This window comes from Mytilus californianus, unplaced genomic scaffold (assembly GCF_021869535.1).
Source record: "Mytilus californianus isolate M0D057914Y unplaced genomic scaffold, xbMytCali1.0.p SCAF_6, whole genome shotgun sequence".
Taxonomy (NCBI): domain Eukaryota; kingdom Metazoa; phylum Mollusca; class Bivalvia; order Mytilida; family Mytilidae; genus Mytilus; species Mytilus californianus.
In genome coordinates this window covers 67,646,524-67,665,692 of record NW_026262712.1, presented here as the reverse complement: position 1 = coordinate 67,665,692, position 19,169 = coordinate 67,646,524, and the positions used below count along the sequence as shown (strand labels likewise).

At 33.1% G+C, this 19,169-nt stretch overlaps 1 protein-coding gene across 1 annotated transcript; it reads right to left on the bottom strand.

Moving 5' to 3' along the window:
- Positions 1-861: 861 nt before the first annotated feature.
- LOC127704415 (acetylcholine receptor subunit alpha-like) lies at positions 862-7,830 on the bottom strand. The gene is made up of 4 exons (XM_052208448.1): positions 7,671-7,830; positions 6,801-6,937; positions 2,798-2,946; positions 862-1,295 (listed from the first exon to the last, which is right to left on the bottom strand). The coding sequence occupies exons 1-4, from the start codon at positions 7,735-7,737 to the stop codon at positions 953-955; spliced, it is 696 nt and encodes a 231-aa protein (XP_052064408.1). The 5' UTR covers positions 7,738-7,830; the 3' UTR covers positions 862-952.
- Between the last annotated feature and the right edge of the window lie 11,339 nt (positions 7,831-19,169).

Genomic DNA, 19,169 nt, shown 5'->3' with positions numbered 1-19,169 from the left:
GGATATTCGTCTCATTGACAATCATAACACATCTCTATATTTTATAAGTATTACTGACTTATTTCTTAAAGGCAACTTCAACTAGTATGTTAGTTAAAAGAACATTTCTAATAAAAACAAAAAAAATCTTCTTTATTAAAAAAAATACGGTACAAGCCGCGACTTTTACAGTTTGAAAAAACATGTTATAAAACATCATTTTGAGAAAGTATTGATATCGCAGAATGCTATACAAGGGATGCAAATCCGACTAAGGCTACGGCATAGACTAGTTATATAAAGCCTTATATAATAGAGGAGACAGAAGACCTGAATACGTATATCTTGTATGCAGAACAATAGTAATGATATCTGAAGATTAATATTATTTATACACTACGTCTAGAAGTAATGATTCATCTTTTAAGTTAAAGAAATATAGTCACATAAAAACTTATAATGGAAGGTGAAAATCAGTTTAGATCCTGATGATGTATTCTCATAAATTCTTTGGAAAAAATCCACAAATAGTAAGGATTGATTTGATATCTGCCCTTGGATACAGTTTGGTTAAAATACTGAACACAGTAAATTCTTATCGTGAAAGAGTAAGTCTTTGGGTGCCCCTGAGTGGTAGTAACCCAAATGACACATATATATATATAATATGATATATTCAAAAAACTTAAAATCAAACAATACCAACGGAAAGCATGAAAAACCATGGACAATGAACGTCAAGTGGTCAAGTGATTTCAATAATTCTCACTGGATCTTTGGGTCACATTAGGTAGTAATAGTCGTTAGATACACTGTTACCGAGTGGATGAATGACCCATTCATTTATTTATTGAGGACATACTAGTATTTAATAAGTCGAAACATGTTGCAAAAGTTTTATTTATGTCCTATCTTCACTGATCTCGTACGCAATTAATCATTCTGAACCACGACTTCTCTTCTATCCTCCATTTTACTGCTTACGTTTAAGAGTGAGTTTGTAAGTGATATCAGGATATGGTTCTGGACAACATTCGTAGAATATCTCATTCCGTGTTGAATCAACTTTCAATACGTCAACAGCCGAATTCACTTCGTAGTTTGACACGTCAGGGGGTCTAGAATTTGTAAGATTCACCTTCAAACCATTGTTAGTCCACGATCCGAATTTCCATTGGCAGATTACGTCCCCTTGTTCATTCGGAGTACTGCTGTCACAGTAGCTGACTATTCGAGAAGGAATCACCAAGTAGACCATACCATGGTAATATACTGTAGCTCTGACATTGCTCATTTGACCTTGTTCACTACCTCCACTGAAATGAAACTGAAATTTACACGTTTGTCATTACTGAATGAATCACGTAGGGCCTTCAAAATATGTATTAGTTTTTAAAGAGTTAAATGTCTCTTTTAGTAGTTTTAGTTAGGTGTAAAAGTGTTGACATAAACTCATTTTGTATGACGTTAGAGCGAACTATAATTCCTACACATTGTTTTAATGTTGTAATGGAGAGCACGTGTTGTCATGGATGTTGTGTTTTATTTTGACACAAAAATCATCATTAAACATCCCGTTGTCGTGTTGTCTGCCAATAACAAAAATACGGAATCCTTATGAAAAAATATGTATGTAATCATTAAACTTGTGTTACTGTACATTTATATTACTGGGACTATTTGTTTATTGATGGTACAATAGTCGTGGAAATTTATAAATGAAAAAACTTTATTTTGCAATTAAAAAGCAATCTTGTAAAGTTTAGAGCAATATTTTGACTTAACATATACATACGGTACAATGATATTAAAACATCAATTATCTGGAATTTGTAAGGGTAAACATAAATATATATATACATACATATATAATGAATTTTCTTTTTTTTCTGTTTTATTGTAGGTAAAAACGCTTTCAGTACTTTTGGCTGGAAGTATATTTTTGTTAATGTAAAATAGTATTTGTAAATCCGAAATAATTATTTCTAAATGTTAAATGTCAATGTCAGGAAAAATTTACCATGTTTACGTAAATGGTCTATTTGACCTTTATCCAGCTTGATAAAATAAACCTACCTCTCCATTGCCGGCCAGTATACTTGACCAATTTCTTTTAATAGTGGTTTATTTGTGATCTTAGATAATACCAATGATAATTTTTTTGGAACACCAAAAAATAGTGTAAGTATTAAACGAAATGATGGATGGATGGTTGTATGGCGTCGAGTTGTGTACCTAATGGAATAGTTTAAGTAGCCTTCTAGACTGCTTACACATTATTAAATCTTACATGCATACATTTTTTTAAATTTGTACTCTGTTAAATACCGAATTTCTATTGGCAATAAAAGAATAAGAATATTATGAATCGAATAAACTTTGATATAATTGTGTTAAAAGGTAAAAAAAAAAGAATTTCTTTTCTTAATTTTTAGACAGGCTCACTAGAAGTTGCATCGGTTGACCTGGACCAACTGGCCGAGGATGATTATGGAAAGGACGTATTATATTATACAATATTTCATTGAAAAGGGTTAAGAATATGTCGAGTTCTATTCAGACTGGTGAAGTTTACTTTGTCACTGTTGAACACTAAGGACGAGATGAACAAGTCGGGTAAATTTTAGCACTGGAAAAATAAAAACGTTTGTCTACTTTGGCTTTTGTTGAATTATAGTGACATGCGCGCATTCGGTGTGTTCAATAAACTGGATAAAATAGTTCTCTTTTTTTTATCTCAAAATAAGCTAGCATAATCATTTGGTTGTTTGCTAACTGATAGAAACCGGAAACATTTTTTTCTTTTTAACATATTTACTTGTTGTAGAGGACAACATCGGGTAACCACACGCTATCTGCTGGAATACTGAGTGACTGCAACCCATGGTAACTTCTTGGAGTCCATGTTAGTCGAGGATCCTTCCAATGTAACGCCTGCCATACTTCTGCTGTTAGTGTCTTCTTTCCCTGAAAATTAAAAAAATGGAAATAATTTATTAAATACCTGTACATTAATATGGTATAAAAACAACTATTCACCGGCCGATCACTCTGATTTAAAAGAAAACCCCGTTTTCAATTTCTTAAATCGTTTCTCAAATGTTCTGTCAATATAAAAGACATTGTATCTGGGAAAGAACTTACACTACATGTCTTTAAAAAGTGAATTATATTTTTTGTACGAGATACGCTATAAATTAGTTAAGCTCTATAAAATAAACTTATAAATTGGCTTGAACTCTTTATACATCATCAAAGATGAAATTTGAAAACGGATATTTGATTTATATTCTAAATCAGAATTGTCCGTCCTAATAACAGGGTTGAAATGATGGATTGAATAAGGTTTTACAGCACACCGAACCCCCTTCGTGTATGGCAGTAATGTCACTTTAAAATCAATCTTGTATCTTTGGGTTAATTTTCTCAATTGAATGCAACTGTCTATTTATATATCCCGAACCACCAAACAATGTACCAGTATACAACATGTATATAATGTGAACATCCCGCACAGCCAAAACGGACGTCATTCACGGAGCGGTAAAGCTTCATCTGAAATCCTAGCTAATGATCGAAAAATGGGTAAAAAAAAAATTTTGCAAGAAATTCAGGGTGATTGTGCTACAAAACTTCTCCCATACTTCAAGAGAGAGAGATGTAGACGTGCGTAAAAGTGGGTAAATCAATGGCTCTTTGTAAATAGTTATTTGATAGACTCCGTATAATGATCTTTGCACTGTACGCACGTTGTTGATAAAGAGTTGAAAGAGATAAGTTACCGAAAAATCTAGAATTGTGTGTTAGTGAATCGCTGTTTTTAAGCAGTTGAATAATATAAAAATAAGGAGATGCGTTGTGATTGCCAATGAGATAACTATCCACCTGGGTTCAAATGACGTGGAAGTAAGCAATTATATAGGTCACCGCACGGCCTTCAACAATGAGAACACCCTATAACGTATAGTCAGCTATAAAAGCCTTCTTCAAGAAAAATGTGAAAAATTCAAATGAGAAAACGTACACTTAATTAATAAAAATCCAATTTACGAAAACAACAAATATCACAGACATGAATGGACGACAACAACTGAACTACAAGCTCCTGACTTGGAACATGCACATACAGAATGAGGCGGGACGTATGATTGTGAGCTCTTAACTCTCCCATATTCCGAGACAATATAGCTCAACATAAGAACAAACTGTAAAAATCAATTGAAAATGGCTAAAAAAAAACTCAATAGAGCGATACGGAGCACACACACGAAATATAACCAATTAACATACAAAACATAGACCCAAAACACCGATATAAGATTATTTGCAGTTAATGAAATCTTGTTCAGAGCCTATTACAACAAATAAATAAATAATGTTCTCCTAGACTAAAGTGTCTATTAGTACACATCCAACGGATTAAGTGTAAAGACCTCATAAACAGTTTGAGAAACGAATGACCTTGTGTAATACCAAAATATCATAAGTAAACAGCATCGACGGATGTATGATGAAGTCTGTTGTATTTCTTGCAATTTATGCATTCCATATGAATTAGAAATAATATATGTAAACAATAGTCTATAATTAAAAAGTAAATATAATATCGGTATACTTTAAGTGATATTTCTTGTTAACACTAAAAATGAAATATGCATATCAAACTCCTCACTATGCCCACAATATATCTAAAAAAATTATCAAAACAAGCTATGATAATACAACTACTTTAGTATAATGAACTATCACATAATATTGATTATGTTATAATCAATATATAGAATTAAATGTTTTTACTTTTGAAATTACAAAAGCATTAAAGTCTGTACTTTCTGCTACTTAAAAATTCATTTATTATTTTTGAAATTACTTTTAGTAGTTTAAATATGTTCAGACGTTTATTAATTTTGATGACAATTATTAACAAACACAATGATAATGCATTTGTTTAACAATTATAAACCCCTTCAAAATAATATGAGACACTCAGAACAGTCTACATGGGACAATATGAACTTTGTTCGTTGTTGAAGGTCGTACAGTGACCTATAGTTGTTAATTTCTGTGTCATTTGGTCTCTGGTGGAGTTTTGTCTCGTTGGCAATCGAACTACATCTTCTTACTTTTTATATCTAATATAAAAATAAGAAGATGTGGTATGATTGCCAATGAGACTAAACATGTATTTCAAAAAGTGGAACAATCAGGAACATATACATGTAAAGGCAATATGTGTTTGCTTGAATTATGTAACGGATTGCATGTTGATCTTCTATGGGGTTATGTCTGTGACTGGTCCAGATGTTGCGAAAGAACAGTGTTGAAATATTTTAAAACTACAAACCGTAAGTGATGTCAGTAACCTTTGTGTATAAAAAGAATACCAAGTTAAAATTCAAGTATTTTTTTAATGTTCATGCCAAGCTCAAATTATCAGATTGATTTACATAGGCTGCAATTTTGATAAAAGTCGGTAAATGGCCATTTTAACCGTATGGTGACCATATGCTATTGCTTATATTCACGTCATTTTAACTCTGGTGGAAATTTGTCTCATTGCCAATCATACATTGTTCCACATCCCCTTATGTATTTATATCTATCAAAAACGAGATTTATTGTCGTTTTCCTTATTGTTAGTTGGTACAAAAACGCAGGGGTATGTAGTATGTTATCAAAAGTCCTAAGTCAGGAGCCTGTTTTTCAGTGGTTGTCGTTTGTTGGTGTGGTTCATAAGTGTTTCTCGTTTCTCGTGTTTTATATAGATTATACCGTTGGTTTTCCTGTTTGAATTGTTTTACACTAGTCTTTTTGGGGCCCTTTATAGCTTGCTGTTCGGTGCGAGTCAAGGCTCCGTGTTGAAGGCCGTACTTTGACCGATAATTGTTAACTTTTTACACATTGTTACTTGGATGGATAGTTGTCTCATTGGCACTCATACCACATCTTCTTATTTATAAGTAATAAATATCTTAGAACATACAGGTCATCAAATACCATCTTTCAGATAAAGCGGCTGTAGGAATTGGAAATGAGTTTAATGAAACAATTCAACTGAGAAGAGTTACTCTGCACATATATTGGTGTATACATCTATGCTCTGTATAACTATATATCAACAACTCTGTCAATGCAATGGAGTTAGATTAAGACGCTGTGTATCTATATCTGTATTTATAAAGATTACCATGATTACAGACACTAATAAAACATTAGGTATATGCTTCTAAAAAACAGGATTGATAATTGTTTTGCGTTTAACTGTATTAATAATGGTACGGTTTTGGCATATTTATAACCTGGCTGTCCAATTCTGTACTGAAAATCCTGTTCGGCTTGTTTATAGTACTACTTCAACCAGCTATTGTTTATACACATTATAATGTTAGTATACTTAACAATAATATATGACGACAATATCAAGTCAAATCAAATATCTAAATTGCCATTTAAATAAATGAAATATTTGTGACAAATTATTAATGAACACAATACAAAGCTAACATGAATCATATTAATGCAAGAAATATAGATAACAATTTTGAAAAGGATAAATAGTATACCGTATAAAATAGTAAGCAGACACCAAGGGGCACCAACAATCTATAAGTCGAAGAAAGTAACGCAAATCTCATTAAAAACTTGGGTGAACTCAGACTTTATGACGCACAGCTGCATGAAAAAGCTACTAGACCATACTGTATTAGAGAAGGCATTCATCTACTTAAATAATTTCAATGTAATAATTGTGATATGATTAGTTGGATACTACTTATTCCAATCAAACACACCGAAAATACATATTTTTACAATGTACTTACAAATTCCACTATTCTGAGGAGTGACAGTGTGTGATCAACTCTGACTGTTGGTGTGGTAACTGTCCCTGGTCGTGCTTTATCGTTATAGTTGCTTAAAATCAACTTTAATATTTCCTCCTCTGGAATTGTAGCTTGTCCTGTTACGCAAAATGAAACATTGTTAGTGTTATATAATGTTGTATAACGGGAATCTTCACGCGTTTGGGACTTTTCATTAAATGGCAATAGACAGCTTTTTTTACAACATTTGAGGGTGAGCGCTATTTCAATGGCCAATTGTACATGCCCTTTTTAAGGCCGTTAAAATCAGATGATAATGCTGATGGATGGCTGCTTAATGTCCAGCGGCAAATTAATATGCATATTCAGGACGAGAACATGTTAATGTAATATGAATATTTACCCTGCTTTGTACTAGACCGACACGTTGGGCCTGATTTTTAACAGGCTAGTAGTTCAGAAGGTAACAATCCGCAGATAGACATGTCACCTAACCCGGACAGATTAGTCTGACTCCGAGCCGACCAGTCTTTGCTCTTACTCCATAATGCCGTGTACTTAGCAGAGAAGCGGCAAATTCCAATTTTAAAGTCTTTGGTTTGACCTGGCCGGGGTTCGAACCCACGACCTCCCGCGCTGGAGGCGAACACGCTACAACGAGACCACCGAGGCGGTTTTGTTTAAAATCAGAGAATGCCATCCAATGGATTTCAACAACTGGGGCGGGGCGAAATTTGTTCTCCAATTTTTTTTTGAAAACTTCTTTCAAAATAAAAAAAAAAAGAAAAAAGAATAAAATTGCACTTGAATACCAAAAGATATGCTTCAGGTAGGAAATTAAGAACAAAAAACAATAAATAAAATATTTACCGTAAACCAAACTAAAAGTTGTCAATGAAGTCCAAAATAACACTGGTAATAAACACACTATAGTCATGGCGTACGGTCTGGTTTCCTATCGCATTATGAAGATCAAAACGTACTAAAGGAGTTCTGCTGAAATCTTAGTTTGTATCAAAACAGATAAATTACAGAAATCAACAGACCTTTGACCTCGAAAACAACAACATAATTATTATAAAATTCGGTGCAAACAATTTACAGAAGGTTATTGACAGAGTTAACAGCTTGAACACTCCGATACAGACGAAAGTTATGTCTCCTTGTGCATTAAACGAAATTGAAATATTAAAACTAATAATTACTACATATTTACTTTAATGTTTGCTGCTGGTTTTAATCTAAATATTTTGATCGTTACTGGTATGAAAATGAAAGTCAATGTTTTTGTTTATGCGTGCAGTAACAGAATTCATGTTTAATTCTCTGTATACTTCAAACATAGATATAGTTGCTTTAAATATAAAAATAAGAAGATGAGACAACTCACCACCAGAGACCATATGACATAGAAATTATATAGAAGTGAACTATACCTTCAACAATGAGCAAAATCCATACCGCATAGTCAGCTATAAAAGGCCCCATAATAACAAATGTAAAACAATTCAAACGAGAAAACTAACGGCCTGATTTATATACAAAACGACAACCACTGAATTGTAGGCTCCTGACTTGGGACAAGCACATACAGAATGTGGCGGGGTTAAACCAGTTTGTTGGCGTCAAACACTCCCCTAACATGGGACAGTGGTGTAACAGTTCAACATAAGAACAAACTATAAAAATCAGTTGAAAAGGACTTAACTCATTTGATCGATACAAAGCAGAAAAAAATCTAACAAAAACACCGACCGGATGTGGCAGGGTATTTATACATCCCCACAACAAAAAAGACACTACGTACATATCTGAGAGTACTCGCAGTCACTGACAGTTGTTTCAAAGCCAATAACAACTTATAAAAAAATCATGCATCTTAGACTAAAATATCAATCGGTACACATCCAACATCCAATGGATTTAGTGTAAAGACGTCACTAACAGTATAAAAATAAAGAGATGGGGCTTGTTGTCTTTGGCAGTATTTCAACATGAATTAAATTTACTTTAATCAGATAGTTAATGTATATATAAATCCATTAATTGGAAACACAACTTCAAAACATCAATGAATCAGTCGAGGATTATGCTAGGCAATGGGTTAAACGCGATATTCTTTTCGAATGAATTAGGGCTGTGAGGTCGTTATTACAAATCAGAATTAAAAACACTGAATGGGTCTATAAATACCTATGCTACATCAATCTTTAAAGACTCAAATGTTGCAAAACATCTGTCCTATCTCCATGACAAATATGTTGTCCCCTCAGATAAAGCCCCAAACAACATCGTTTTAAATCACATTACATAAACTGCTTGATAAATGAATTAGGTATTGACAATTCACTTGGAAAATCAACATATACCCCTCGACACTTATTAAGGAGGAAATCCTGGATAATCATAGGTCTGTTCTATGTTCCTTTGGAATTTCAACCAAAGATGAAGAACTGGATCTTCCATCACTGTATTTGGATACCTAAGCTACATAAGTGTCCTTACAAACAACGTTGTATTGCTAGGTCTTCTAAGTGGTCCACGAAATCTCTTTCTAAATTATTAACATCAATTTTATCAGCCGGGCTTCAAGGTTATTGTGAAACTACCTATTCTAGAGGTGGGGTGAATCAGATGTGGATACTAAAAAATTCCAAAGATCTAGAGTACATACAATCTAAGACTCATTCATCTTGCAATAGTGTTAAAACATTTAACTTTTCTACACTTTACACAAGTATTCCCCATTCCAAACTAAAGACAAATTGAAAGAGTTGGTCCTACTTTTTTCCATAAAAAGAATGGCCAACGTATCTTGTCTTTGGGAGGGATAAATCGTACTTTGTTAAAAAAAAAAAACCACTCTGATTCAAACAAAAAATTCTCTGAAACTGTCATTATCAAGATGATTGATTTCTGATTGACAACATATGTGTTACGTTTGGAGGAAGTGATTTTCAAAAAAAAAAAAACAATCGGCATTCCCATGCGAACCAACTGTGCTCCTCTTCTTGCCGACATTTTCCTTTATTCATATGAGGCTGACTTCATACAGATTTAGGAAGAAAGAATTTAGCAGTATCATTTAACTTCACTTTCCGCTATACAGATGATTTTCCTCTCAGTGAATAATTCAGACTTTGGTGACTATGTTGAACGCATCTATCCCATCGAACTTGAGATATTTTAAAGGATAAACCAGATGCAGTTTAGTCTGGCTTATATCTTGACTTACATCAAGAAATTGACAATGAGGGTCGGTTAAAAACAAAACTTTACGACAAAAGAGATGATTTCAGCTTCCCAATTGTGAACTTTTCATTTCTATGTAGCAACTTTCCAGCTGCGCCTGCATACGGAGTATTTATCTCCCAGTTGATACGATATTCAAGGGCTTATATTTCCTATCATGATTTCCTTGATAGAGGTTTGTTGTTCACAAGGAAGCTATTAAACCATGAGTTCCAAGTGGTGAAGTGAAATCATCCCTTCATAAATTTTACGGACGCCATCACGATTTTGTTGACTGTTTTGAATATCTGTTTTACAGATGACGACGGATATTTTCCTATTGTCGTAACTCGTAACTACAATCCCGTCCCCTTTTACCTGAATGTGACCTACCGAATTAAACTTGTCACCGAGATTCAACATGACGGGTACCATATGTGGAGTAGAATCTGCTTAGCCCTCCGGAGCACCTGAGACCTGAGACTCCCCCCCCCCCCCCCCCCCCCCCCCCCCCCAGTTTTTGGTGTGGTTCGTGTTGCTCAGTCTTTAGTTTTCTATGTAGTGTTTTGTGTGCTGTAGTTTGTTGGTCTTTTTTCTGTTTTTAGCCATGGCGTTTTCGGTTTATTTTCGGCTTTTGAGTTTGAATGTCTCTTTGGTATCTTTCGCCTCTCTTTTCCAGGATAAGCTGACCAGATATAATGAAAATAGACATAAATCTGCTCCGCATACGTAAACCAGTGCTGTAGTCAAAGCAAGTCCTTAACAAAAGTTGTATATGAGGGTCTGAATTGGGTTTAAAGAATAGAGAATAATGGACCAATACTATACAGAATAATGGGCAAAAACAATTAAGAATTGATCGAAAAGGGGGGAAAATAAAGAAAAGAGAATACAAATGTGAATATGACTTACAACGGTATAAGTATAGGTTAACTGTTAATTATAATATTGTTCTGGAAACAATCTTTGATGGAGAAGTTAATGCCGTTATCAAAGTATTACAAGTATACTTAGTCAAGCATGACCTATAGCAAATAATACAATAGTGTGTTCTTTTAACAGCAAACTGACTTTAAAGGGGGTAGGGATTTTAATATGTAAAACTCTGAGACTGTTTCTGGTTCTTGCTTTTACTTTTGCAATCTATATCAAAGAAAAATCTGGAATTCTGAGAAAATTAAAAAGCTTACATTCAGTATATAAATATAAAATGGTATGGGTTAATGTTAAAACTTCATGTTGAAAGTTGTTGATACATGCTAACTGGTTTAAAACAATTGCGTATTTTTCTACAAACTCAATTGCGTATTTTTCTACAAACTTGAAAAACGTACTTATTTTGCTGAAGAATGTTTTATAGAGAGTTTTTGTATAGCGGTTGAAATGGAAGAGGAAAACTACATTTAATACGAAATGAATAAGAATAAAATTCAAATGCCATCCTTTATTAAATTATTAAAATTTTCTTCAATAGGTTGAATATGAAGCATACCTCTATGTTAAAATTTCAATGCCATTCACAATTGACTTCACGTTTGAATAAAAGTGAAAGGGACGGTGGTTCAATGTCGCTCATAAAATTCACATCATACCCATTTGATAGGGTCCTTTAATTTAAATTGGACATGAAAGAGGTAGGACTGCGGGTCATCAACGCGTGTTTCTTTATTTGTTGGTCGTTGTTTACTAATTTATTTAACATTTGATCTTTACGAATTGAAATTATCTTTGTTGCTAAGGATAAACTATTCATAAATTGTGTAAAATTCTGAATATAAGAAAATTAGTTTCAAGATTTTTGTGGTATAATAATATAGTTCTCATTTAATCTGGAAAAATGAAAAGTTCAGTCAGTGTAATCTAAGATAAACTGCAATGTCATGATACTGCCTTATATCAGAATACCAATTGCTTACCTGTCCGACATAAAATACTGGAAGATGTCAATGAACCCCAACTGACCGACAGTTGGTTATACAAGGGTTTGTGTATACCAGGTCCTTTCGGGGTTTTTTTTTTTTTATTTCTTCGTGTTTTATTTAATGTTTTTAACATTTTTTTTTAATTGATCAATAACGATTCTAAGATTTGTGATTCATTGGTTAATTCTTGTTTAACGTCATTAACTATATATTGCGTATTCAGGACGACCAGGTTGAAGGGGTGGACATTTAGACTGTTGCTGGACAATGAGAGTATTATGGATACGGGCAGATATTTTGCTTTTCAACAGGCAACCTACGGACACCTGGGAGAGTTTTTGCACTTGTTTGTTCAATAAAGATGAACAAAGTTGTCCTCTATCCCACTCTAATGTGGTTGCATATTTAACAGCCAACATAGCACGGGTTTTACTGCTGGACGAGAAAATCCAGTTGACTAGTAAGATTATACATAGAATGCAATTCCCGTTTGAATGGTTTTACACTAGTAATTTTTTGGGGCTCTTTATAGCTTACTGTTCGGTGTGAGCCAAGGCTCCGTGTTGAAGACCGTACTGTGACCTATAATGGTTTACTTTTATAAATTTTTACTTGGATGGAGAGTTGTCTCATTGGCACTCATACCACATCTTCTTATATCTAACATCTACGACTGCACGTGCTCGTCATGACTAAGTCAAAACAGTGCATAGAAACACAAACGCAAAGGCCTCGGTCGACGCTTTTACACCCGAATAAAGTTACAAAACTAAGCATTAATTCTTAAATAAAATATTGCTTTTGGAATGCACAGAATCTTATAAAACTTCCACGTAATGTAATTATAATGGACACAATTGTTATTATATACGAATACAAGCAGTAATTCTTCTTTGTTTTGTTTCTTTCAGTTGGGCATATTTGACGTCACAGTACCCAAATTGCAATGAGTACCCAAATTGCATCTATTCAACAAAAATCGCTGCGGAAATCTTACAAGTTTTCTTTGAGACTAAATAATTTGTATTTTTATGATTCGACATTATACACGTCTTTCAACAAAGTTAAATATATTTAAATATACTCAAAACGTTCTCAATATATATCAACAGATGAAGCATTCACTGGAAAAAGTAAATCTACGAAAACGTCGCCATGCGACCTTCACAAAAAGTCATCTTTTAAAAATGAACAAATTAAATATGTTACAAGCATCCATTTCTTAAAAAATTAATAGTAAGCATGGACTAATGTCAAATTGTTCTAAATATTTGAAGAAATAAAACAAAATATCTGTTATTCGATTTTTAAGGATGTGAATTTAAGCATGGATGCAATTTGGGTACTCTTCATTACAGAATCACTGATCGTTTGGAGGTCGGTTCAAACCCATTTTTCTATGATTCAATATGGATTCAAAATTAAATTGCTGGAACCATATATTAAATAATGACACATCTACAAAATAAACACAGAATGGAAACTTTTGTCTGTATCATAAATAAACGTAGGTGAAAAAACTGTCAAAATAGGTGCAATTTGTGTTTAAAACATGAATGGGAACAAATGTTTGCTTAAACAGGATTGTGTATTTGTATAAATATACATGTATTATATGTATTTTACGTCAAGACTTCAGTTTGATGTGGGCGCTTATCACATGTCATCTTATCATGTTTTTGATGTTAGCTTAATCTTTTCCTGTGAAAACATATGTCAATTGCAAGCAAGAGGTACAAAGACGTGTTTGTTCCTAAATGTCAGTTTGACCTTATATTCTAAATATTGTTTAACTCTTTGTACTTGGTAAACAGCCATGAATATGAAATAGATTACAGTTTAAATAAGATTTCAATTGGTTTACCCCCCAAACCCCAGCAAAGCTTTAGGACCTGCAAATGCCAAGGTGACCAGAAAATGAGTCGTTTCCAATAAATTTATTCATCGTCTGACTAGGCATAAACAGTGTCATTAAGAAAACTCATTTTATTCAACAAATCTGATACGTATAAGGGTCTTCCGCTACATTAATGAACTTTTGCAAAAAAAAAAACAGTTCAGCTCACCCTTGACTTCATGTCATTCAAATGAGCCATATGACCATGCATTTGGTAATTTAATGCTCAAATGAAAACTCGCTATTGTGCATTTTGGCAATTCAGGAGACATTGGGGGTAAATTTAATATTTTGCATTCAAATGTTCGCAATTTAATATATAAATTTGAGAGAAAAACATCTTTCAAAAACATATCGGAATTTCAAGATCTAATGAATTATAATGGAAAAAGTACTACACTGGATAAAAAATTAAAATTATGATAGGGTCATCGACTTCGTTTTTACGGTATACATCGTTCAAAGTGGTGTTTTATGTGAAAAAATACAACAAAACGTCGAAATAATCGTAACGTCATCGCGTTGCAGGCCGTATGTAACGTTAATTTTTTTACATTTTTCACTACCAACCAGGAAACAGATTGATTTTTAACAAAAAAACGAAGTCGGTGACCATATGATTATTTTATATCATTAAAACGGAAATTTATGGATCAACAACATGTATTTTTTAAAGAAAAAAATCTATGTGTTAGAAATTAGAGATTTGATAGTTTTAAAACAAATTTAAGAAGGTTTTTTGCCGATTGTATGTGCTTTCAATACAAATGTTCACCTATTTTGAAAGAATCCAATCAGTAAAATTTCAGATAATAAAAGAGATGAATGCATTATTTTTTTTCGATTTTCAGTTATAGTTGGACGAGCCAAAGTAGTATGCAAAATTTTAGCAAAATCTGTGACATAGCCCATTTACTGTTCCTCGACATTAAAATACCCGATGTATAGCCAACGCATTATAATAGATCCATATCTCACAGAAATAGAAAGAGATCTGGAGGTGTTTTTTTTTTTTATATCAGAAGAGATAATCGAAAGGTCTGGAGTTGAATTCCTTGAACTTAAAACCATTGATTGTATCTAGTTAAAGTTAGACATTTTTTAAGCTCACCTGATCTGAAAGGCATGTGAGCTATTGCCATCACTTGCGTTTGTTGTCGTCGTTCGTCCGTCATCCGTCGTCGTAAAATTTGCTTCAAAAATCTTCTCCTCTCAAACTATTGGCCAAATGTTACCAAACTTTACCTCAAATATTCCTTAGGATATTTAGTTTATAATTGTATTCGGGGATTTGATCCATCAACAAACACTGCAATCGTTGCTAAAAATAGAACACAGGCCCGAGGGGTAAAATGCAGTTTTTGTCTTTTATACATTTCCCAAACTTACGCGGTTAGAGCTTAACTGACATAATGTACAATTCAATGTAAATAATATTTAAATGAGTTTAACCCGTACCTTGTTGTCCTGTTGTTACTTGAGAATGTTGTGCTGTATTTTGGTACCTAAAAGAATATGTGTTTTGTTTAATTTGAAGTAGACCATGTAAATAAATGTGATGTTATACTATTGTTTCAGAAAAAGGGAGAAGGTTTGGTACCATTAAAACGTTTAATCCCGCTGCAAATGTTTGCACCTGTCCTAAGTCACAGTAGTTGTCGTCTGTTTATGTAGTTCATACGTGTTTCTCGTTTTTATATAGATTAGACCGTTGGTTTTCCTGTTTGAATGGTTTTACACTAGTAATTTTTGGGGCCCTTTATAGCTTGCTGTTCGGTGTGAGCCAATGCTCCGTGTTGAAGGCCGTACCTTGACCTATAATGGTTTACTTTTATAAATAGTTACTTGGATGGAGAGTTGTCTCATTGGCACTCATACCACATCTTCCTATATCTAAATAAAGTCGACTCTGTTTCTTGGCAATTTTGAATACTTCTATAGAAAAGTTCTGATTCTTCTCATTTTTAAATCATACTTGTTGTTTTGATTTTACAGAAAGTAAATCACAAGTATTGTTTTGATCTTCATAAATATTAGTAAACGATCGCATCGTCATCAATAAACGTTCACGGTCCTTTTTGTATTTTTCACCTTTTTGTGCTATTTTCGCTACACAAGTGCCTTAGAACCGGCGGGAATTTATAAAGTTAGAGAATATGAAACAATTACAAATGTATATATCATTAGTCGGCCTAATCCGATACCGAAGGACTTATATATGTATTTGCGTCTTTTCAAAAAATATTTGTACTTGTTTTAACTTAAAGCTTATACTTGATTTTAAATGAACAATTAATTAATAAAAGCAAACTTCCTCACACACTGACACTCGTTAAAATTCGAAGAATTACAAAGTGTTAACATATCAATTCAACTGTGATCGGTTGTTCATCTTAATGACACGAAAATGTTATAACAGACCATAAAACAATAAGCTTAAAACTACACAATGTACGCTAAACGATACGATGCAGGCCTTAACGAAACCATGAACGCCGACACTTTTGCTATTTTTAACATATATTCTAGACAAAGCGCTGAAGATCGTTTATGGTATCCTTTCGTTTATGCTAAACTAGTATCGTCCTTACATAAATGGTTCTGCTTTCGTTCAACGTTCGTACAACGTTCCGTTTGTGCGTTCATAGTTAGTAAATCGTCCCAAGTCTATAAAATTTGTGTATAAATTTCACAGAAACAGTCAAAGATCTGCCATTATATAACCCTATATATGAAAACCAAAGAGGAAAGGCATCACTCGAATAAATGAAAGTTATATTTTAAATAGAGCCTAATTGTCCGTGATTGTCTAGCGCTCTGTAAACAGTGTAGTTTGAGTTCTGACGATGTCAAAGAAGCATGGACAGGAAGGACTAAATTTGCATATCTTACATTGTTAGGTTAAATTTCAGTTTTCCACTTTTTATATTGTCTGAAGAGAAGCCGACGTACTGCTATAACATGCAAACACGGGTTTAGAATGAAAGATTTGTAACGTTTTATTTTTTTTTTCTTTTTTGTTTGATATCTACATCTATTGTTAGAATGTGCCCAACATATGTTTAAAGTACATGTATCGTAATCCAAAAGAACTTAAACCCTCCCCATTTAGGAAATGTACGTAGGTGGGTAAGTGCAGTAATTTATGGTTGTAGTTTATTGATTAAATAACAAATTTAATAATCCAAAGTGACAAATTTTCATCGGTGAAAAAGGTTATATCAAATGGAAAATGGATTGATATAAATGTCTCTGTACCAGCTTAATGTGTAAGTTAGAAGGATGCAATTCGTAATTTGAACTTTAAATTTCGTAGTGCAGTTATGAGAAATTGTGTTAGTAGGGTTGAACTAAAGTTTTGTGTGTTTGTCCTTGAAAAGATAATAAAAAATGAAATATTTAACACATTTTAATTTTTCAAATCGCTGATATTACATACGTTTATAGGTGAATGATGAAATTTATTGCATCCTTAATATCTAATAAACTAAATGTTCTACTGATTTTTATAGTTTGTTCTTATGTTGTGCTGTTACACCACAGTCCCGGGTTAGGGGAGGTTTGAGTACTCATAAACATGTTTAACCCCGCCACATTCTTTAAGTGCCTGTCCCAAGTCAGGAGCCTGTAGTCCAGTGGTTGTCGTTGGTTCATGTCTGCCATATTTGTTTTTCGTAAATTGTTTTGTTATAAATTATGCCGTTAGTTTTCTCAATTGAACTGTTTCATATTGTTCATGTCGGGGCCTTTTATAGCCGACTATACGGTATGGATTTTCTCATTGTTGAAGGCCGTACGGTAGCATATTATTGCTTACATCCACCTTATTTGAACTTTGGTGGATAGTTGTCTTATTGACAATCATACCTCATCTCCTTATTTTTATAAAACCAAATTATAATATGATTTCAACTTAATAAACAAATTATAAGAATAGAGAATTGTGGGTGCTAGAATATAAAGAAAAGAGAATAATGGGCAAAAGTATAAAGAATAGAGAATAATGACTTTAAAATATTAAGACCCCCATCCAGGCCCTCATATACATTATATTAAGCTATTAATCAGAGACAAGTGCCTGTGGAATTATCTACCTGTTTAAATAAAAGGATAAAAATTGCAATTATATGTAATGACAATCAACTGGTCCTCACGTACAAGCACTGAAATGCTATGGTTCTTTGTAAAGGGGTATAGAAAATCGTTCCCAGTGTTGTTTTTTTTTTTTTTTTTGTATTCATCCTTTACCGGCTTGCTTGCATAACATCTGTATTTCCATATTGAATCTTATAAATAATATATATATATATATATATATATATATATATATATCCGGATATGGTGTACAAAAACCTTTGCACCTTTTGTTTGCGGTATATCATCTTTTCCGCAAGTTTATTGTTTTCTGTTTAGTATCAAATTTATAATTAAGATCCATTTATTACATCGGTGATCCGTTTATTTGGCAATCGCCAATGGCTGTCAGCAGGGTTTAAGAACATTTGTCGTTCGACCTGTTAGTCAAAGGCGTTTTGTTAAAATATACTTTTTCACTTTTTTGGTCTTTTGGAAATTGTTGTTTGTGCTGTATTTAGACCCCACTAACTAGAAATTTGTTTTGCATGCACACGTATAAAAATTGCGGTTTTTATCCAACGCAATCATAGGTTTTGAATATATATATATATATATATATATATAAGTGCCTATAAATAGCAGCACATGACATACAAATCTATGGGAGTGTGGATTAATCAGTACAGAGATTAATTCAATTACACAAATAAAATTATAGATTGCCTCACAATGTAATTTTAACACACTATTTAGTATGTAAATATAAGAATTTTTAAAATATTAACAAAATGATGAAAATAAACGCAATATTTCGCTAGACTAACTAGCTTTATCAAGCGTGCATCTATCCAGGTGAAATCGGATGTAGATGATAAGAAATTTTTGCAGCTCAATGTATATGTTGCACTTGAATTTAGCTGCCTTAAAAATAATACATAATTTGGATAAAGTTCAAGATTTTTACAAAATTGGTAGTTGAAGTTAGCAACGTCCATTGGCCAATATTACAGGATAAAAAGGACGATGCTGTGTACTAAATTATTCTTTATCTTTCCTGTATCTTTTCTCATCTTTTTCGTTAAGACCATCAGGTTCTAAAGTGTGGAGTTGGTGGATCCAAAAATGTTCTCTTCTCCTTCTCGCCGTGGTGTCGTTATAATGGTTCCGTTCTTGATGTAACTCGTAGTGTCGAGGAAGTTTATTTTCTCCATAGATGATTCAATGGCCAATGGACGTTGCTAA